We start from the raw sequence: 23058 nt of genomic DNA, 5'->3' as shown, positions 1-23058 counted from the left end.
ATAACAGGAAGTATTTAGAAACATGATAAGATGCTTCCCTTTCTTTCAGACTGAATCTACTTTGTGTCTTGGTTTGGTTATGAAGAGAATGTTAAAAGCTGATACATTGAGGAATTTTGTTTCACAATTTTGAGCTTAACTGTTGCTCATACTTCGATATTCTTATATTGAAGAAGAATGGAACTGAGGTGCTGTCAATCAACTTGTTTCATGTACTGAGGTACTGATGAAAGGCTTAATCCTACTCGTTCTAGAGTATTCGCCAGTGGAGATAACAGATTTTTTAAAATATCAAATTAACTTTCTAACGGCAAATATGTCTGCTATGCTTCAAGAAAACAATGCAGGAAAACCAAAGTAGGGGATTAAATGTTGGCTTTCTAGACCCCCCCCCCCCAGGAATCCCTTCCTTTACTTGATTTTCACAACCACATTTAATATGGTTAAGTGCCTGTGAGGTGAATGTTATGCCAACTTTTTTCACTCTGTACCCATAGAATACTCTCTCTTCACCATAACAGATTATCTCACAACTCCCATATGTGTCTTCTTGCTCTTTCTAATTGCTCTCAGTAGTACACGCTTCCTCATTCTGCACCCCTGTGTCATTCTTGCTTCCCCATTTCAAGAGTCTCTCTGAATCCATTGTCCATTTTCTATTCAGTACCACGTAATGCTGTTTTTGCTTTTCCTCAGCGTTCTCTTCTTCACTGAACTGTGTGGAAACAGCACTTAAGATTTTCATTCTCCCAATTATTCACGCATTATGCAGGTGAGTCCTGCAAGGTGATAAACTCACTGCAACAGGCCAGAAAAAAATTGTGCCGATTTCACATGTGACCACAAGCACCAGGGAAAGGAGGAACAACATTATCCTAATTGCTGCTACTAATGTGAGGGTCTCAGATGTTTCTGCAAAGAGAAGAGAATGGACTGCCAACAAAAGGTGTTTGGCATATCCAGAAGCCTGTAGTCAGTGAGGGACCACAATCTGCCTCATGGATCTTATGCTGTATAGTCCTGTTCTACAAGATAAATGTTATGGGAAGGAGAGCTGTTTGTCTCTGTAAACATGCATGTTTGTATAGAGGGCAGGTACTCACATTTATGTGTGCAGGGAAAGTATGTTTGTGTTTTGGGGGTGGGGTTTGTGGATGTGTTTCTCCTTCCACAGTCATTTTTTACCACAGCCTATCTTAACTATCACATTTTAGACAATTCTAGTGTCTAAAAGAAATAATTTTCAGTATCACTGAAAATTATTTCATTCTTAAGACATTAGAATTGCCTAAGCTGTGACAGTAAGATAGGCTTAGATCAAAATCATCCCTTAAGATAAGCTTGGAGAAAAAGTTTTAGTCAGTTACTGTGAATTTGGTTGGGGGGGTTAGTTGTGGTTTGCAGCAAAAATAAAAGGAGTCTTCTTAAAAACTAACAAGAGCCAGTGTGGTATGGTTTTGGTGTTTTGTACAACCAGAAGACACATATTCAGATCTCTACTCTGCAATGAAACTGGTTAGGTGACCCGGGGACAGTCATTCTCTCTCAGCCTAACCTACCTAGCAGGGTTGTTCTGATGAAAAATGTATGACAGAAGATCAATATATGCTGCTCTCAACTTCTTGCATGAAGGGTGGAATAAAAATGCATGAAATGCTTCAAAAGAAAACTGCCACATTACAAAAACCTGATTTCTAAAAAGAAAAAAAATCTCATGATGGGGGCTGTGTTTCCCCCCACTGGCCTCACCCAATGGAAACACAGCCCTGAAGCAGTCCTAGAGAAATTAAGGGGCAGCTTGTCCAGAGGAAAAATGCAGCCACAAAAGGAAGTGCTGAACTCCACAGGTTTATTTCAGCCAACCAGTCACTTCTCTGCCAATAAACTGCTGGTTTTATTTGTATCTACCAGTATTACAATACTTTTGAGTCAGTACAATTGATTTGATTGTGACCACTGGTCACTTCAAAACAGGGAAACAAATATTATGCTTGTATTATAGCAAACAATATGCAGATTAAAACACCAACAATTAAATCTATCCAAAGTTACATAAACTTACAAACTAGTAACAGAATTATCAGGTAATGTGCTAGGCTATAACCATTAAATAAGATGGTCTCCATAATACCTACAACACTAGCATCTCTAGTGAAGTCACCAGGACAAGGAAAGAATTCTAAGATCTGCGGACCAGTCTAAGTAAAATGATCTAATACAAAGCAGACTCACATGTTAGCGAAGGTGAACCTGCCAAACATTGGAGCCTTGGGAATAGCACAGCTTTTGTCTTGGTCTCGCAATAGAGTAGAAGAGATTGGATTTATACCCTGCCCTTCACTCAGAGTGGTTTATAATCTCCTTCCCTTATTCTTACAATCTTACTTCCCTTACAACAGACACACTTGTGAGGTAGGTGGGGCTGAGAGAGCTCTGATTGAGTACTGCTCTTGAGAGAACAGCTCTGAGAGAACTGTGGCTGACCCAAGTGACTTAAAGAGAACTGTTGCTGACCCAACATATTCTGTGCTAAATGATCAACATCCTATCTGATATCTTGCCACTTGGAATGATACACTGGAGACACACTAGAACAAATGGCAAACAACTGATTGGCCATTGAACGTAATAAGAATGCTTGGCACAATTATTAACAATAATGGGAATTATGCCACATGGTTATAAGCATGAAAGTCAGCACAACACTTAAAAAAAAGAGAGAGATAATGGCAAAAATGAAACATGAATTATATTTCTACCATATCGTTTTTGCAATATTGCTTGGATGCCTTTCTTAGAGAGCTGTAGTAGTTAGTTACAGTATCAGATTAGGACCTGGGAGAAGGGTATGAATCCTTACTTTGCCATGGAATCTCACCAGGACCAGGTAACCCTCTGCCTTAACCATCTCACAGGGTGGCTGTTTTAGAGAGGAAAAAGTCGAGGAGAGAATGAGGGGATCAGTCCCTCTGGGTGCCGATTAAGGAGTAAAAAGAAAGATATTTTTTTAAAAACCCGTTTCATATTTCTGGTGCTCATCCAATATTCGATTGTAATCTAAACCACTATACGGTATAATAAACTTGGTGCTCTTGATGGTCGAAAATCTCAGCACACCCACGACATCCCTGATCTTCCTTCCCCCCGAAGTGGGAGAGGGCGCCTGCCCTCGTGCCCTTGCCGCCTTGGCAACTCGGAGGAAGCAAGCTGGTCGGAGCGAAGCCTGCCGTCACCTCCACAGGGCCAGCCAGGTGAGAGGGGGGCGGGGCAAGCTGACTCCTCCCTTCCCTGCTTCAGGTACGGTTAGCAGCCCAGGTACGGTTAGCAGTGGAGTGTGTCAGTGGCGTGCAGGGAGCATGGCGGTCTCGCAGCTCCTTTGCCTGGACGACACGCACGTGAACGAATGGCTGGGCGAGAACCATCCCCGGTACTACTACAGCGAGTCGCAGCGGCGGGCCCTGCAGGCCCTGGTGGGCAAAGGGGAGAAGGCCTACAAGGAGCAGCTGAAGAAGGAGAAGTTGCGCGACTTCCTCTCCAGCCGGGAGCTGCAGGCCTTGCGGAGCAGCTGGTGCACCTACGACGCCCACCTCGACGGCAGCAAGCCTCTAGCCGGACCCTCCGGGAAGCCGCTGTCGCTGGCCTATTGGCCCGAGCGCTCCGACACGGAGATCCCTCCGCTCGACTTGGGCTGGACCCACAACACTTTCTACCGAGGATTCAACCGCTTGGCTCTGTTTACTCACCCACGCAAGGAAGAAAATGCGCCTCACGTCAAGGAAGTGGCGCGCGAAATGATCCAGCAAGCGCACAAGGTGGGTCTCTTCCCTCCCCCCACTTCCCCGGGTGGGGGGGGGGTGGCAAGCCCAGTAAGGAATGGATATGGCAACACTTTTGAAAAGACAAAGTGTGCAGCGATTTATGAGGGAAGTCTAAACCTGCCAAAAAACCAGTTCTGAGTTTTAAGTGGAAACTTTTTTTTAAAGTATAAAAGGTGCTGAGGCAGGCTCCAAGAGGGCAACTGAGAAAGAACTTCATTAAGCAGTCCTCTGTTTCAGCCCACTTGAGTGCTCCTACTTCCTTGGCAAAGGAAGCTCCCACTTCATTAAGCAAACTTCCGAATTTTTGCTGCTACTGGAAAAAGTGCTGTCAGCTTTTCCGCTCAGTTTTTCTTGTTCTAGTTTGCCCCTTATTCACAGCCCCAAGGAATGGCATGGGTAGGACTTAATGTGGAGCAACTGGGCTCTCCACAACAAGTCCAAACGCGTTTTTCTGTCTATTTTAACACTTTCATCTGAGATCACTTTCTTCTCCCACATGGAATTCGTCACTAAATAATGCTTATATCCTTACACTAAATAAGTTGGCTTAGAGGTAAGGCCCATTGTTTTCATTGGAGCTAGTTCGTTTAATAAGTATAATGCACAATCTACTGAGCTCTTGTGCAACTTCCATTAATTTCATTGGGGTTTGTACAGGGGAATTCCACAGTAGGTTGCACCCAACGTATTTAGAATTGTGGTGTATGCATGTTAAATGCTGCAGTCTTCATTCTTTCTGTTCTCTTTGACTACAGTTTTGAGCATTAATCTGGTATTAGGACATTCATTCCATTGAACTTGGTGTGATTCACTTGAGATTTAATATACCTAGCCTAGATCAGGCTGTAAGTCATTAGTGGTCAAGAGCACATACAAGATTCAATGTTTAAAATGTGTAACACTGAAGAAAGAAACGCTGTCATACTGTATAACTATACCTATGTTGAGTTCTTCGTAGGGAAGTGTTTGGAATAGAAGAGGACCTCCTTTAAGAACAGGAACGTCTGCAACCTTAACAGTACCCTGCAGCCTCCTTTAACCATTTCTTAGACCTTCTCTGAATAATAGCTGCCCTAGGTATTTTCCACACGAGAACAGGCTTGTGTGGTTTCCCCACTGCTGCTGTGATTGCTGATACAGCACAGTGGCAACAGGGCTTCCACACGGCAGATGTTTTTCAGGGCTTTAAAAAATAATGTTGTAGCAAACTGTATTTCAAGCTTGCGGAATTGTTAGCTTTAATTAAAGAAGCCTCTAGGGCAGGGGTGTCAAACATAAGGCCTGAGATCCAGAACTGGCCTGTCTAGGGCTCTTGTCCAACCTGTGAAGGAACAGGAAGCTGCTGAGGGGGTGGGGGTGGAGTGGACAGATCCACTCCAATTGTGGCTTCAGCACAGCAGAACAACATCATCCACAGCAGTCAAGCAGAACCCCTTCACTTCAGTGGCAGCCTCACTGCTAAGTTGGGAGTTCCCACAGTCGTGTTCATGCCCAGCTCTCAGTTCCAAGGTGAGGTTGCACACCTCTTCGCTCAGTCTGTAGCTCGAGGGATACAGTCCCGGATAAATGTGGGCATCAGTGTTTCACATGGTGAGGCTCAGAGGATCCCCTGCTTGGGGCCAGCACCACTGCCATATTTGCACCCTCCATGCAGCAGCTGTGCTTTGACACATAGGGGCACTCTTCACCAGTTTCTTACACACTTCTGGGGCCTAATACTGCCACCAAGTACCCAACTTGGCAGCTGGACTTCCCTCCCCCAATGGAACACGCACAGCCTTCAGCCATAGGCAGCTACTGCCTTGTATGGGGGGCAGTGCTGGTGATCTCCAGCTATACTGGTCACTGGGTGGCCTGGGGCCTCTGCCATATACGCAGCTTTTGCCCATGGTGGCCACTCCCCCTTCAGAGGATCCGGTGGCCTTCAGCCTGAGGCGGTGGCTGCTGCATGGGGACGGCACAGTTTTCTAATGATCTCTGGCTTGAACCCCTAGCATTGCCTGGTGGCCTTGGCCAGATGGGGCCACCGCTGTGCAGACATCTCTGGTTTTTCAGACTTTTCTTGGTCTGGGTCCTGCTGTGCATATGGCCTTGTGCCTGGGCCACACCTCCCCGCTTCTGCGGGGGAGGGGGGTTACTTCAACTTGTCTTCCTGGTCACCTTCCATAGAGGCGGGGGAGCTTGCAACACTCAGCCGCTTTGTGTTTTTACCCTGAGGCTCACAGCATTGATGACAGGAGTGGACTGGGGAAGGGGATTGCCTCCCTCTTCAGGCAATGCAGGAGCATCTGCCCAGCACTGCACTACTGGCTCTCCAATCCGCCCACGCAGCACACAGGCACCCCAAGCCCATTGGGGCCTTGCAGTGAGGACACACCAACTCAGAGCTTACCAGCTGTTGTCCTTTATAAAGTTTGTATCTCTGGTACCTGACATCATGATTTATGGCACATTGGCCCGGCGGGGCAGACAAAGTGACATTTATGTCATATCCGGTCCTCATAGAAAATGAATTTGACACCTCTGCTCTAGGGCCCTTTCATTCCAGAGATATGCCTCTCCCCTTAGATGTCTTCAGCAAACAGGACTAGAGACTTTAAAAAAACCCTGAAACCTTGGAATTCAGAGAATCTGATGGAGATTGTTGTAATATTCAGTTGCTGATTTAAAACACAAGTGTTGTGGGGATACAAATGGCTACTGCAGTTGGGACAAAAAAATTGAACTTTCCCATCCATCTGGCAGCTGTTCAAGGTTTGTTGTGATCATTCTTAAAACTTCACAGAAAGTGAGTTTGAGAAAGATCGAAGAAAAACTGGGGAAACTGGAGGTGCACAAATTCAACACAGTATGATGGGGAAGCAGGAAACCCTCATCCCAACTGCATTCCAGCCCCTGAACAAATAACCCATGAGGGGAAAGTCTCTAGGTTGCTTCTGTATAGAGGTCTTTCTCCACTCTGATCTTCCCCCATGCAAACTGCAATGGATGGGAGAGGGAGGGGCTTTCCCTGGCTTTTCCAAATTTACTTTCATAGCTCTTTCAGGAAAGATAATATCCAGAGCAGTTCCAGGATATAGACAGACGGAATGTTGTTGATTTCCACACTGCTCCACCTATATCCGGCACCACCGCCACCCCAGCACAAATGGGCTTTTAAAAAAAAATCAGAGATTCATCACTTTCATCTCCTACTCCAGTACTATGCCTTTGTGCATGCGTTAAGTGTGGTCAAGTAGCAGCAGACCCTGTAGGGTTTTCAAGGCAATTAAACAGAGGTGGTATGCCATTGCCTGCCTCTGCATAGCAGGCAATTCTGTGCTTCCTTGATGGTCCTCCATCCAAATAGGACTGGCCCAAAAAGCCAGAGATCATTAGCAAGCTGCTCAGCTTCTGAAATCTGATGAGGTTGGGCCATCCAGGACAGGGTAGCAATACACCTCCTGTGGATTTAAAAAACTAGCAAAACCACCATTAGTAGGGGACGAGAGGTAACAAGTGTGCTGGTTATCTTCCTTGCTTATCCTGTGCAGAGGCTCTGTTGCTGCAATGAGAGCAGAACAGAAAATTGCCATCATGTGGAAGTAACGCTAGTCAGTTGGGATGATTTAAAGAGTGGTAATATACACCAGTGGTTAAACTGAGGATTCTTGCTCTCACTGCATTATTATTATAAAGCTGGAAATTGTAGTTATTTGAGATTAATTTATCTGAATTTTAAAGGTGTGATCCAATAGGCAAACTTACATATTTAGAAATTCCTGTCCTTGTTTCTGGATATGTATGTAATCCTTTTTTTTATTTGTTATACAAAGTTAAAACCATGTGGTCTTCTACACATAATTAATTCCATCAGTTGCAGTGAAATCTGACCAACGTGCAGGTGCATTTCTAATGGTATATTCAAGTAATTTTAAGTAAATAATTGTACTTCCAAAGGCCATGTATTTAAACTAATACTTGGTCTTTGCAGCATTTCCTGAAGAGTATGGTGGCCAGTTCTGACAGCTCTGATCCAGGAAGCAGAGCCAAATCATGAGTCAGGGTACTTCTGAAAGGGGTTAATATCTTCAGATACTTGGAATCAGCAAGTTCTATGATTGGTAAAGACAGAAAATCATGTGTCCTGCAACCCGGAGTTTTAAAAATGTCTTTCAGGTATTATGTGTTAGGCAGTATTCTCCGGTATTCCCCCCCTTTGTTTGTTTTAATGCTTCCCCCCTCCCCATCCCTCAAACTATAAAATATCTGGTGTAAATGTTCCACAGTTTGTTAAATGTTTTTCAAAGACAACAGACAACCCATGTTACTGGAAATTATTCTGTTGCATATTCTTCCAAGTGTTACAAAGTCTTCATCTATTTATCATACTGTGTTCAAAAGCATAACTCTGTTATCCCAGGAAAGGCAATTTGGGTATGTGGTATATCCTCACTCACCTTTTGATCCTTATGTCCGCTGAATAGCATCTGTCATTTATACATCTTTAAAAAGGTGACTTTCATTTTAAATATTGGGAGCACTGTTCCAATCATTCTGGTCTCTATAGTCCAGAAAGTGGGATGCTGCAACTCCTGCTGGCCCACATAGTTGACAGGAAGCAGCTTAGACAGGCTTCTAATATTCGGTATGGGAAGAGGGGTAATTACTTTCCAAGATACTTCCAGTGCTTCTTAGAAATGTTACAAAGCCAGTAAAGTTCATGAAAGAAGTTTCCTTTCCATTAATTCTGAACTGATTAAATTCTGTGCCATTAAACCGGAGCTCAGTGAAACCTTTCTCTATGTCTTGTCACTTTAATAGTAATTAAAATAGACATCTTCGGTCAAAATGACTCTGGCTGACAGTTTTATATGCTAGACAGAGCACTGTATTAATAGTATGATTTCTGCCCATGATCTCCTCCGCATTGTGTTCAGTTTGCCAGTATACATGCATCATGATTTAAAAATAAAAATTTCCAAGAACATTAGACTTTACCATTTCAAACTCATAGAATGATCTATGTCTGCAACTTAGGTACTCTTTAGCTCATAATTATCTCATATGTAGAACCACAGCAACTGTTGGGATGAGGGTAGAGACCAAAAAAGTTGCCACCCACATTAAGATTATTTGGAAACACTTATTTTATCAATAAAATTAATCTTTTATTTGTACCCCCCCATCCCCGCAAGGCAGGCTCAGAGTGGCTTATGGGTCACATAATGTCATGATGAGAACAAAAATAGGGGTTGAAAATCCAGACATTTAAAATTCAATTCCATGCTAAAAACCAGAGTAAGAATTACCAACAATAGTAACACACAAATAGGAACCTTCTGAGCAGTGTTGTGGGATGTTAAGTTACTTGCCACTAGGCTAAGCAGACAGTTGGGGAGGCCAAAAGATGGAAATTTTGGTGTTCCTTGCCTCAACTGAAAGCCCAGTGGAACAGCTCTATTTTGCAGGCCCAGCAGAATTGCAGTAGATCCCACAGGGCCCTGATCTCAGATGGGACCTTGTTCCATCAGGTTGGGGTCAGGGCCGAAAAAGCCCTGGCCCTAGTTGAGGCTAGTCAAACATCCTTTCTGCCAGGGATAACTGGAAGGTGTTCATCAATTGAGCATAAGGCTCTGTGGGGCACATATGGAAAGAGACGGCCCCTGAGATACGCAGGTCCCTGGCCACATGTAACTTTAAAAGTTAGCACTAAAACCTTGAACTGGATCCTTTGCTCCACCCCTCACATTATTTGTGTGGGATGCTAGCTTGCAGGTGGGACCTTGGGACCCCCTGGATTTACAGCTTGTATCCAGACTACAGAGATCAGTTACCCTGGAGAAAATTGATGCTTTGGAGCATGGACTCTATGTCATTGTACCCTATGGAGACCGCTGTCCTCCCCAAGTTCTATTCCCAAATCTCTAGGACAGGGGTGGCCAACGGTAGCTCTCCAGATGTTTTTTGCCTACAACTTCCATCAGCCCCTGCCATTGGCCATGCTGGCTGCGGTTGATGAGAGTTGTAGGCAAAAAAATCTGGAGAGCTACAGTTGGCCACCCCTGCTCTAGGAGTTTCCCAACCTGGAGCTGGCAATCCTTCTCCCTCATCCCTGCTGATGGTTAGGGGGGACCTGGCAACTCTATTTTTATGTCACTCTTCTTTTTCTCTGACCATAAGCAATATCTGTAGAATTAATTTTCCATTATAATGTTACATCCCTCACACAGACACACCATATATCTGAAGAGTTAGGATAATGATAAATGAAGTACTGCGTGTTTCAGCAGCTGAAATTGCTGATTTGCTTAATTTTAATTATTTGGGTTTTTTGCTGATTTGGAAAATGGAGGATCTCCACCCATCAAAGCCTGAAGGTCCATGCGTTTAAGAGTCATAAAGTAGTTTAATGTTTTGCTCATGTGATAAACCCTTGGGCTCTTCTTTGTTTGTAGATGGCCACTGAGAGAACAGTGTGCTGTTCTAAATGCATACATATTACAGGATTTATGAAGATTGACTCATACCTTGATGGTCCTTTTAAACCTATGGCCAGCAACCTTTAATCTGGGCAAGTTTGGGGCAACTGAGGCAGAGGTGATCCATGTCCTGTAGTGGCTTAATTCATGGCTATTTAATTTTCAAGTGATGCAATGTAAATTTGAACCCCAGAGCAAAGAAAGAACTTATGTACTTAATAAGCAGTGTCTGGACTCTACAATGCTGCAAAATTATGAGCTTCTCCGGTATGGAGAATTTTGTGGTTGCACAAATTATTTGCCTCTAGCTTTAAATAACATCTCCCCTCCCCCCACTTGTTCTTGCTGGCCTTTTGTTCTGCTTGTATGGTCCTGTTTTCAATAGAGGAATATTTAACAAGTCCAAGCAGTTGCGTTCCATCAGGACTGGCAACACTGAAAACCTTGCTACAGACAAGGTTTTTAAAAACTGTATATTTCAGGAGAAGGAAGTGGTGGCAGTCAAGCTGAAAGCATAGCTAACATTTGAATATTTGTGTCAGTACGTTAATATTTTAAAGGTTAAAAAATTATTTGAGCTAAATCCTGTATGTGGGCTAAATGTTTAGCCATGGATGGATTAATGTTCAAACACCCGACACAGATGCGTGTACACATGTTCACACACCAGTCTAATTTACATCATAAGCATGGAGGTTGAAGAGTGCCAAAGAATGAAAAATTGATTGTGGTGTCCTCTGGGCATCTTCTTAAGACCAAACATGCCATGTAAACCTCAGGTTAGTCTTCAAGAGGAACTTTCTACTCTGTACAGACAAGCAACAGTCATGCTATCTTGAATATGCTAATGTTTCTTACAGTTAAGTGTATTGTGAATGTATATTATATATTCTCCTGCCCTGAATGCATAAATCTGTGCTTTTGACCACAACAGCTTGGTTTTATTGAAATGACTGTTCTCCTCTGTTCATGTCCAGATCATTGCAGTAGTTATGGACCAATTCACAGACAGGGATATCTTCCAAGATATTGTAGATGCAGCATACAAACGTCGGATCCCAGTCTACATTATCTTGGATGAAGAAGGCTCTAAGCTCTTCCTGGAGATGTGCAAAGGCATGGAGCTCTGTGATTTCCAGATACGGGTATGATTTTGTTAACTCTGTTGTTGTAATGGCTCTTGAATGATATTAAGGCACAGATATACTATCATTTTCTGATGGATAAAAGAATTCTTGCCCTGATGGAGGACTGAATGCTTTCTGAAGGTTTTATGGCCATCGAGATTTTGATAGGTTCAGTTAACCAGGAAACAAATATTCAGTTAGGATGTAAAATAAATAGTAAACTAGTCTTCTTTTATTTTTACCTAGAACCAGACTTTCCCCAATCTGTAATGTGGAAACCCATTTTGTATTTGTATTATATTTCTCTGGTTCCCTTTCTGTTTTCCCACTTTCTGCCCTCCTCTCCATTTAATAAGAAAAGTAAAGTTACAGCACCATTGGTTTGACCCACCATAGTTCAGGGTGTAACCAAGGTGTGTATCAAAACCCACAATTTGAAGATGATTGTTTAATGTAAACAAACCAAGGCATTAAGAATTCTAGAGCCATAATGTTATTTCAAATCTCATGTTTTATATCAAATAAGTTTTATTGGTTTCAGAATTCACCCCCCCCCTTTATGCTGGTAACTATAATGGTTTTGTTTTGTTTTCCAAAAGGAAAGAAGTTCTGATAACACATAGGGGCAGTTTTTACCAGCAAGCAGCAAAATCCATCATAATATTTGAGTTGTTAATTTCCAGGCACCAGTCGTGACAACATACACTTTGGAACAATCATGAAAATCGTTGCAGATGAGGTCATAGAGTTAACTGCTCACATGTCATATGCTCTTGCAGTTTCAAACCTGATAGCTTCCTGCATGTGTGTAACAAGATAATAGGGCCCCACTTTGTTAGTTGACAATCCTGTGTGAATTTACCTGAACAGTGTCAAGACGCTCAAATATAAGGCAGCAAGAATCTTTTGAAATAGCTGGAGTCTATTAGTTTTAGTGAGTTCTGGTTGTAGATTCTTATCCTCCTATTTCATCTCCTATGGACCTTGGTGAACTCTGCTGATGACAGCCATAATTCAGTGGTAGATCACATGCTTTGCATTCCAAAGTCCTCAGGTTTTATCCCTGGAATTATCAGATAAAGCATCTCTGGTAGCAGATTGGGAAGACCTGTACTTTGAAAGCTGCTGTCAGTTGAGAGAAGAATATATTGGAGTAGATGGACCAGTCCTCTGTAAATTATAAAGCAGCTTAGTTATAAGCCAATGACCTGGTTGGAAGTTAAAGCTGACTGGTTATATTCTTTCATCAAAATATTGAATTATTTTGTCTCTTCTCCCTTCCATCTCAAATACAGTTCAAATAATATATTTTATGGGGGAAAGTGTTTTTAATTATCTGGAGACAACAGAAAAGTCAGTAATTTTAAAACTAAGAGACCTAATTGAACTGTACTGATTGTTTAAATGTAGCAGGGCCCTAACCTGCTAAAAAAAATCAAATAAATAAATAAACCTATAGCATATTGTGCCTAGTGGTTTATTTTATCCTGTGTATGAGAACTGTCTTCTCCTTACAGCAATGAAATATAAATCCAATTTGTTCTTCTCAAAAGAAGGAAATAAATTTTTAAAGAATAATGATAAAGATCTGCCAGTTAAATTCTGTTATAATTTCTTTTGTCTGGAAAGGAAACATTTTCTTAGACTCCTCTACTTCCTGATCAAGAATTTGTATAACCTACCAAACTGGTTAACTTAACAACAGAAGCAGCATCAGCATGTTACCTGAGGACTTAGCACTGCATACTAGATCAAAAACTATCCAAGCAGGATGGGTGGGGAAAGGATGTAAGTGGAGATGGATACTAAAGAAGTTTCATGAGACTTAGATGGAGAATGGGCATTAAAACCCCTGCAAAACTGCCTAGAAATTTCTAAGACTTCTACCTGCAAATGGGAATTTTCAAATCTTCTAGAAAGCACCTTTCCCTCTGAGTTAAGATTTGCCAGGGATATCATGCTTCAGATCACATTTTTAGATTATGTAGAATTGCTAAGAGTGCCTTGCAGGGCCTTCAAAGTAGTGGCTCTGACCTTATGGAATCCCCTTTCTAGAGACTCCAGTCTGCAGCAGAGCTTATCAATGTGTATAAAATGCTGTAAAAGTATTTGTTTTCAAACAAGCCTTCATGCTATGTAAATAATGATTCCTGCGAATGATCTTTTTATAAGTGCGTGTTGTTCTGGAGTTGTTTTTAGTGCTATGGTAAGTAGCTTTGCATTCTCAGGGGTGTGGAGAAATAAATGGGATAAGTAAATAATCTCAAATCCACCTCCCCATGAGATCCAGAGGTATTGCTTCATGCAAGAGTTTTCACACAGTTTATTGGAGGAAAAATACATATAGGCATGATGAAACAAATGTGTGTTAATTGCATGCCTACGTACCTGGTTTTTCCTCCCAGTGGAGATGTATGTTAATCCAGTTTGTGTGAAGTGGACCTAGTATATCAGAAGTGTCTACCTGATTGCATTCAAATATACACTAGCCACTGGGAGACCTTAACCAGGTTATTTCTCTCATTCATTTTTCTCTGCTTTTAAAAATAAATGTCAGTGTTATCAGAGGAGTTCTTACTCAAATGCATTTCAGAAGCAGACTGCAGATATAAGTAATTGTAGATCAATGGTCAGCTACTAGTTTCTTGGAGGACTGCTTTGAGAAGAGAGTAAGAAGTGAACAGCTAAGTTTGTTATGTCTCATAATTGCTGGCTGTTGCCCTGGACAACACTTCCATCCTGTTCCTCTTTGGCCTCTAAACTGACATCTTGGGGGTCAGGCAGTATGGTTGGTAGTTTGGATTTGGTCTAGAGACTTCTATGCTGATACTTGAAAATCAGAAGCTGCCGCATAAAAGAAAAGCAACATAAATTGATCATGCTAGCTAGCACCAACACTTGTTAGAAGAAGGCAAGAAAGGGCCACTGTGAACCTCTTGGGCTGGAGGAGTGCATTCCACAGTATAATGTATTGCAACAACTTTATACCTACCTGAAATGGAATTTTGAGCATGCACACTTCTTCAGGTGGACTCAAACTTTGTTCTAGTGAATGGTCTGTTTGCTTTCCTGATTATATTTCAGTTGCATTTAATGAGTTCTTGATCATGTTATTTGTTTGTATGTTCTCCCCACCATGCATAAAATGACAGTATTGTGATGATTCACACACTGTGACTGAAGAGGTAGATTCTAGTCTGAGAAAGTATATTCTAGAATACAATTTTGTTAGTCCTTGAGGTGCCAGAAAACTCCTGTAAAGTGACACTTCAGACTCCTTGGACATTTCAGATAACTAGCTTAGCAAAGCTAGAAAAATGGCCAATTATTGCTATTATGAATATTACGCCCCATATACTTCCTGCATTTCAGGGCCCCTTGCCTCCCCTAGTTTGTTTTTTTGCCATAATTTCATAAGTCTGCATAATAATAATAGTAGTAATAATAATAATAATACCATAGATTTATACTCTGTCCTTCTCTCCGAATCAGAGTCTCAGAGTGCCTTACAATCTCTTTTATCATCTTCCCCCACAACAGACACCTTGTGTGGTAGGTGAGGCTGCGAGAGCTCTCCCAGAAGCTGCCCTTTCAAGGACAACTCCTACGAGAGCTATGGCTGACCCAAAACCATTCCAGCAGCTGCAAGTGGAGGAGTGGGGAATCAAACCCGGATCTCCCAGATAAGAGTCCATGCACTTAACCACTACACCAAACTGGCTCTCACAGTCCCCTGACAGTGGACTTTAGTCCACAAAAACTTATGATGGAATAACTTGGTTATGGTACAGGGACCTTTCCTTATACTAGAATATTCATAGAAAGTGGGACTTGGCTTCTGTTGTCTCTCAACAAACCTGCCTTACCAGGCACATGTAAGATTACCTTTTTGTTGTTTCACATCTAGTATTTGTGTGTTAGTTGCTACTACACTTCTGAATACATCTTGATGCCAGAAACAGAATAAACTGCCTGCTCTCCTCACAGACAGTCCTAGCATTTGGGAAGCAAAGGAGGGGGAGGGAGAAAGCTGCAAAACAGCTGGATAAATGCAGCATCATGGTTATTATGAGACCTGAATCTGGTGAGGTTATGCCTAAAATGGAATTTCCTGCATTACATCCTGCTACCTTCTTTGGTCTCTTGGTTTTTGTTGACTTGCTAATGAATCCTTGAGAGATGGGAGTATAGGAAGGCAAGGTAATGAAAATCTGGATGATTAGACTTCCTTTTAAAAATGCATTTATGTAACTTGTAACAATTAAGAGGAGAAGAGAAGAGATTTGGTTTATATTCTGCTCTTCACTCGGAGTCTAAGAGTGGCTCACAATCTCCTTTATCTTCCTCCCCCACCACAGACACCCTGTGAGGCAGGTGGGGCTGAGAGAGGTCTCAGAGAACTGCTCTTGAGAGAACAGCTCTGCTGAGAACTTGTGGCTGACCCAGCATCACACCAGCAGCTGCATGTGGAGGAGTGGGGAATCAAACCTAGTTCTCCCATATTAGAGTCTGTGCACTTAACCACTATACCAAACTGGCTCTCTGAACCATACTGTGAATACAAATAAAATAGTACAGATATCCATCAAACAAAGGTACAACAACCAGTATTGACCATATAGGGGAGGCTATAAAAAAAAGTTGCTCTGCAATAAGAACCAAAATACCAAGGTGCAGTCTTTATATCACTAAATCATAGATAAAACAAGAGCAAACTAAGTGTCAACCCCAACACAACTCCTTTACCAGGAGAATGTTTCACAAAGATAAGGGTTCTGGGGGAAATTAGTCCTTTACCTACTATGTCTTTTCTTGTCAGAATATCCGAGTACGGTCTGTGACAGGAGTTGGTTACTACATGCCATCAGGGAAGATCAAAGGCAATTTGGCATCCCGGTTCCTGATGGTGGATGGTGAAAAAGTCATCACTGGTTCCTACAGGTCAGTTTCTCAACCAGAAACTCCATCCATTTGTCCTTCCTTTTGGTAACTGTGGGGCACAAATGTGTAAGTTGGCAGGGGGGTTCACAACAGCTCCCTTGTAAGGAAATAATATATAATGTAGAAATGCTAAACATGCAAGAGGCTGCCTCTGTGGAGCCTCTAATCTGCATGCTTAACTTGGGGTTTGTTAAGATGAAAGGATATAGTGCTATTCATACAGATGGTCTCCAATTCAGCTACTACTGACTATAGGCTGTGAAAGGACATCTACATGGAGGATTTCATAGGATGTTCAGTGATGAGTACTGAAATGTTGTGCTCTCCCTCTCCCTCCACCAGAGCATTTATTTACTAGCTAGGTTTCATATTGTATTTCTAGTTATGGGGTTAGCAGGATAGTACTGGGCACACTGATTTGAATGTCATGCCTATAAGACCTTCTCCATTGTGTGTGTGTGCAGCAGTGGGGCACCATTGTTGCCTATGCCAATGGTGAGGAGTTTAGGTGTAACATTGGATGCCTCCCTTTCAATGTACACTCAGCTCATGGATGTTGCCGGACCAGCCTTTTATAATCTTTGGCTGGTCAGGCAACTGGTTTCCTACCTCTTCCCCCCATACTTAGCCATGGTGATCCATGCAACGGTCACCTCTAGGCTGAACTACTGCAACTCGCTGTACATAAGGCTACACTTGACCCTGCTCCAAAAACTTCAGCTGGTTCAAAATGCAGCTGGTGCTTTGCCAACTGCATTGGTTGCCAGTTGAATATCAGATCAGGTTCAAAGTTTTGATATTAACCTTCAAAGCCATGTGCAGTCTGGGGCCATCATATCTACAGGACAGGCTCTCCCCATATGTCCCCCAGTGAGCCTTGTGCTCTTCTGAATAACACCTTCTAGTGGTCCCTGGCTCTGCTTAGCCTTGACCAGGGCTTCTTGGCCCTTGCTTTGGTCTGGTGGAATTATCTACCAAGTGAGATCAGGGCCCTATGTTCTGCAGGGCTTGTAAAACAGAGTTGTTCTGCCAGGCCTTCAGCTGGGGTGGTGGGTGCCTGGGTATGGCCTCCCCTGCTTCATTTTGTCCTCCATATTCCATCTTACAAATTATGTTTCTCACCTTATTCCCAAGTACCTGTTCTATTGGGCATACATGCAATAGCTCCTGGGAATTTAGTGAATTTGTTCTGCTATCTTAAATCATGGGATTTTAATTCAATTATTGTTTTAAATGTTTCATTGTTGACCTTGTGGTAAGCCCCTCGGAGCCTGCTTGTAGGGTAGGGCTGGATATGTGTACTAAAATAATAAGTACTGGGTACACTAAGTAATAATAATAAGTGTAGCAATAAACAACTCATCTTATGGAGTTCTTGGATAAATAAGTGCAATCTCTGACTACTCTGTAATGTGCATTCCTGAATAATAAAGAGCTTGGGTTTGAAAAAGTAGCCCTTTCTGACTAATGTTCAACATCCTCTTTGTTTTGCAGTTTCACATGGACCTCATCCCACATAGACAGAAACATTATTTTGTTCTTGTCAGGACAAAATGTGGAAATGTTTGATATTGAATTCCGTGAGCTCTATGCCATTTCAGAGGAGATAGATCTTTATAAGGAGCTGAACATTCCATGCCCTTTCCGTCAAGATGCTGGAAAACAGGGATTTTCCTCTTCCACTGTGGCACGGAAGATCATCAACCCAAAGTATGGATTAGTGGCAGGGGTTCCCCCAGGGGAAATGATGCGCTGGGCTTCCCGCCAGATGCAGGAGTCACAAGGGAACCCACAGGAGAAGGAAGAAGAAAGTGAGTCAAAGAGACGACTGCATATTTTTCTAGATGATCTTATTTCAGTAGAGCAGGTGCTACCGGAAATTGAGCCTCCACTTGAGGATGTGAGCAGAGTGAACCGGAGTCCTCAGAAGTTGTTTTCCCGGTTCCATCGGGACCTGAAAAATAAATCCAAATCCAGAGAGTCCATTCGTGACCTCAGGAAGGATGATGTTGCCAATGGGGAGACCAGTTCCAAGCAGGGTAAGAGATTTGGCACTGGACTTTTCAGAAAGGCCAAGCGTCTGCCACATGTGAGTGCCGATGCAGATTCTGTTGCCAGTGAGACTCTGACAGGAGACGACTTTGTGATTGTGACAGCACCAAAGGAAAGCCAAGCCACTTTTAGTGCTCATAGTAGTGGGAATACTTCAGGTAAATCTCCCTGAAGATTTTGCTTCTACCAGTCAGTTCCCCTACCCTATGTGATTTGTCCTCTTTCCTCTGCTCTGTTGTTCCCAAAGGTTTGCTGTTCTGTAATGGGACTAATGCTTGGTTATGATCCCATAACCTCCTTTCCTTGTCTGCATTGAAAGGGCAAAGTGGGAGGAAGGCAGCCATCTCAAATTTTAGTATAATCTTGAAGCCTGACACTTCTTGTGCAGCCTTACTTGGAAGTTTTTAGGTGAGCATGTCACAGGTTGCTGTGAGACATTGACATTTCTCTCTGTTTCATAAATAGGTTCAATAAACAGGCATTTTAATTCCCAGGAGGAAGCAGGCTGTCAATCTGAATTGTGTGAGTGTGATTCAGAAGTATCAACAAGACTGAGAATCAATGTCTCCTTCTAAATAGCTTTGCTAGGCTGAGGAAAGAGTTATAGTCATGGGAAATATCTGTATTCAAGATGCATTCCCAGATAACCAGCTGAGATCTAAATAGACTCAGTCTGTAATAAAACTGCATGGTGTGTTTAATGTGGGTTTTTTTCACCAAAGTAAAAATGTGAAGGGTACAATTCTGCCCTCTTTATTTACCCCATTAATGGCAAAAGTTTTTTGTTTAATTTGGTGGAGCATGAAATATGCAAGAGCAAACATCCCCAAATCTAAGGGTGAGTGTTCCACTTCTCTGATGAACAGGATACTCAGCAACACAGAGATTTTCCTGATCAAAGTTTAGTCATATTGTTTGGAAAGATGAAATAGTAGGAGCCCTTATGTTTGCCCTTGCCCACTACAAATGAGGGACTACCTTGCCTCTTTCCCAGGCCATCTGGGCACAGAAGAGATTTTACGTGGCAACCACAAATACAGCCTGGCTAAACAAGTATACATATGTGGGACCTTGTGAGTAAGAGGCTGTTGCTCTCTCACTGCAGCTTTCTCTGCCTCTTACAGTTGCCACTTACTGGCAACTGAAGTACATATTGCGGCTGTTTAGTGCTTTTTCCTGATGGCTTTTTTTGGCCAGCTTTTAATGACTGTGCAAACTGCAATTACTTTTTAAATTTGTTCTGTGGACTACTCACCTTATCTCTGACAGTGACCTGTGAGGGCAAAGCAGAGAGATTCCAAATCAATGCAACTCATGGAAGAAGAATAAACTACAGCACTAAAGGAGTTATAGAACTAGAAATCATGTGGGGAGTTGAGAAGGAGCCAAGCAAGAGTTTCAGCATAGAGGGAGCCTACGTGATGTGGGGGTCAACTAGGCTTGCCTGCAGAAGTTTATATACTTTGGGTTTTTTCTTTAAAAACTTAAACCCCTTAAACATTTATTTTTCTTAAAACATTTTTTGGGTAAAGAATACTTGAGAATTCTGAAAGTTATGTTTTGAAATATAAATCAGTAAATCAATTAATATTTTAGTATGGGAAGGGACATTTCCCAGCTGCTGAAGAAGGGAAATAGAAAGACCGACATATTAAGATAAAGTTGATTACTTGAAATTTTTAAAAAGCTGGTAGAAAACCTGTTCAGGTGCTCAAAAATATTTACTGTGACCATTTATTTACATCATAATTGATGCATTTTGAGAACCAGTAGAGATGGGTGTATTCTTTTTGAATAGGAGTCTTTATAACACAAGGCAAGCACAGGTTCAAATGCTTTGATTTCATTTCTCTGCAGAGTATATGATTTTAACTTTTTTGATAAATTCATGAAAGGACATGTAGCATCCCCTAGTGACAAAACTAGAAAACAGAACCATGTTTCCATTTAGGATGACAATTTGTATTTGTTTTCAGTCAGTTAATGGCTGCTGTTTATTATTCTTGCCTTTTTCAGTATCTGGTCCAAAGTGAGGTTTTACAGAGTCTTCTGTTTACAGAAATGTAAAGCCAGATGCATATTTAAATTAAAAACTTGGTTGGTCCTCAGCCCAATCATTCTAAGTACTGGAAGGTAGATCTTTGCCTATTGCTGGGACTGCCTAACTGAAACATAGACTAGGCTGCTTATAGCAGTGTGCAAAAGTGGCCTCTAGTAATCCTAGAGGGAATTATTTAAAGAAATAAAGTCCTGGTGCAAATTAGGGTTTGACCATGTAGAAGTATTTACCCAAAGTATGAAAACAGGAGGAATGAGGATCATGGGTGTTTAGAAGGACTTCTTAATTGTAATGTCTGAATAGTCTGAGAAGGAGGCTTACTTACAGAAGTGTTTTGAAGTTTGCTTCTTGTTTGTGATTGTGTGGGTGGATATCATATGATTTGCAGAAAGTGAGACTCCTGCAGGGCATGGCTAAATGTGTCTGATTTTTAAAAGCATGTCTGAAATCTTTTAAAAGAAGCTTTTAATTGTTTTTTATTTTTCTGCTGCAGGTAGAATGAGTCTAAGCTCCCACACAGGAGAAAGAGCCAAGCAGTCAGGCTGTGTGGTCTCCTGATTGAAGGAGGGGGAAACGGCTGGAAAAAAACTTGAGAGAAGCATCTGCTGGAACGTACAGCTGTGGGCACATTTCAAGCCTGCCTTCTAATTTCCTCAAAATGGTCTATATAACCCCTGCAGTGTCTAGGATGGAGCTGGAACCTCCCATTAACGCACACTGGGTAAAATGCATAATATAGAAGATCCTGTCTGAAAAAGGAGCATAATTAACTGTGAAACTGATTTTTTTAGTTGGACTCCACACTGGCACATATACAGGGTGCTACTTCAGTTTATCTGACAACAGACTCAAAAGAACACTGTTGGGGTGTTGATATTTGTACTACGCTTTTATTGAGTTAGCAGTTTAAGTCAAAGACAAAAGATTCCAAAAAGGATGTGAAACTTATGCATTTGGGTATTCCTAAACTTTATACCACCTCTGCACCATCATTTTAAAAAAATATACTACATCTTTCACTGCTTTCCCCAATTCTTTCCAGTAGTGTTTGAATAGCCAACCTGTGGCACAGATGCCACAAATGACATATGTAGGGGGGCATTGTGGTATGCCTTCTCTGTGACCTGTAGCTTAGAGAGGAAATTACATTAAGGTTTGGATTATGATAGCAATAATGCAGCGAGTACCAGAAAGCCATGTCTTGTACTTTGGAACCTTGGGGGATTTTTCCAGAAGGATTATCACTACTGTCTTTGTAGGATGATGTTTCAAAAGTGTTAAAAAATGCACTGATCTTTTGCCGCCACCTGCTATCTTCCTGGTGTCTCATAAACTCCTGTTCAAGAAAAGTGGGTTGAAGGATTTCCAACTGCTTCTGTAAAACAGGGATCCCCAACCTTTTTGAGCTTTTGGAATTCTGACAAAGTATGGTGGGCACAGCTACAAAATGGCTGCCACGGGAGGTGAAGCCAGCCACAAATTGTCGGCTGCAGCTTATCTTCAGTCACAAAGTGTGTGTGGTGCTGTAGCTGCTGCTCAAAGCAACGTTTTTAAAGATCTGCCAATCATATCTTCAGTGGCCAGTCAGAAACCTTGCTGGGCAAAAGCCTACTTTCTAAAAATACTTGGTGGGTACCAAGAAAGCTGTTGGCAGATGCCATGACACTCATGGGAACCAAGTTGGTGGCCCCTTTTCTAGAGGGATGCATCGAGATGGTTCTGTTACAGGAAGTAGTAGTAATGGGATCCATAATCCCTTTTCTTCATTGTCTATAGGACTTTGTTTTAAAGATAACACTGTGCACTAGATTAGAATGGGCTATTTGGATAAAAGTAATAATGATGACATCATGGAATGCTTATTAAAATACTCAGGGAACATTCTGGGTGGCCTGTATAAATTAGAGCAACTCAAAGATGTAGTAATAGAGATGTGGGTAGGAAAGCAATGCAAGATTGGCTGTTGCCAAGAAAAGTGCAATCTTCAATAAACCTAGTCAAAATCCTATTGAAGTCTATGCAGTGGGGCTTATTCCCAGGAAAGTATTGCACTAGTTTCTGTAAGATTTATAACACTGAACAATTAAAGTGCCTAGTTGATTTTTTTTTTTAAATCAAGAGCTACAAAAGTGAAGCTTATAATTGCAGAAAACTTCAGAAGCCCAGTGGATTTATTATTGGGAACATTTTGTTGCCTAGAGAGCATTCCTTCAAGACTGTCCCTTTCATATTTCTTATTGTTTTAAAGTGTAACTGCTAGAGTTTTCATGCCTTCCAGGGTCTTACCTGGTACAGAATACTATTCAGAGGGAGGTGTGGAATAATAAAAAAAAAACCATCCAGGAGAAAAAGTTACACATTTGTGCAGTGTTCCCTCTAAGCTGAGTTAGTGTGAGCTAGCTCACAGATTTTTAGCCTCCAGTTCACAGATTTTTGTCTTAGCTCAGGAAGGATGACCCCAGAGCACACAGATTTATGCTGTAGCTCACAACTTTAATGCCAATAGCTACAAAGTAGAATTTTTGCTCACAAGACTCTGCAGCTTAGAGGGAACATTGATTTTGTGTTATATTTGCTTACAGGGCACTATAAAGGAACTT

At 41.9% G+C, this 23058-nt stretch overlaps 1 protein-coding gene across 1 annotated transcript; it reads left to right on the top strand.

The window, feature by feature from the left end:
* The first annotated feature begins 3331 nt into the window (after window positions 1-3331).
* FAM83F (family with sequence similarity 83 member F) lies at window positions 3332-21490 on the top strand. Its single transcript, XM_060245398.1, has 5 exons — window positions 3332-3812; window positions 11257-11424; window positions 16226-16347; window positions 17842-18557; window positions 20952-21490. Exons 1-5 carry the CDS (start codon window positions 3357-3359, stop codon window positions 21014-21016), a joined length of 1527 nt encoding a protein of 508 aa, XP_060101381.1. The 5' UTR covers window positions 3332-3356; the 3' UTR covers window positions 21017-21490.
* The last annotated feature ends 1568 nt before the right edge of the window (window positions 21491-23058 follow it).

Source organism: Heteronotia binoei, chromosome 8, assembly GCF_032191835.1.
Source record: "Heteronotia binoei isolate CCM8104 ecotype False Entrance Well chromosome 8, APGP_CSIRO_Hbin_v1, whole genome shotgun sequence".
NCBI classification, from domain to species: Eukaryota; Metazoa; Chordata; class Lepidosauria; order Squamata; family Gekkonidae; genus Heteronotia; species Heteronotia binoei.
Note: the sequence above shows the minus strand (reverse complement) of the source record. Positions and strands in the feature narration are given on the sequence as shown.

Coding starts and splice junctions, on each gene's coding strand:
- FAM83F (XM_060245398.1), top strand. CDS start 3,357: ATGGCGGTCTCGCAGCTCCTTTGCCTGGACGACACGCACGTGAACGAA. Junction 3,813..11,256: donor TGATCCAGCAAGCGCACAAG/GTGGGTCTCTTC, acceptor GTTCATGTCCAG/ATCATTGCAGTAGTTATGGA. Junction 18,558..20,951: donor TAGTAGTGGGAATACTTCAG/GTAAATCTCCCT, acceptor TTTCTGCTGCAG/GTAGAATGAGTCTAAGCTCC.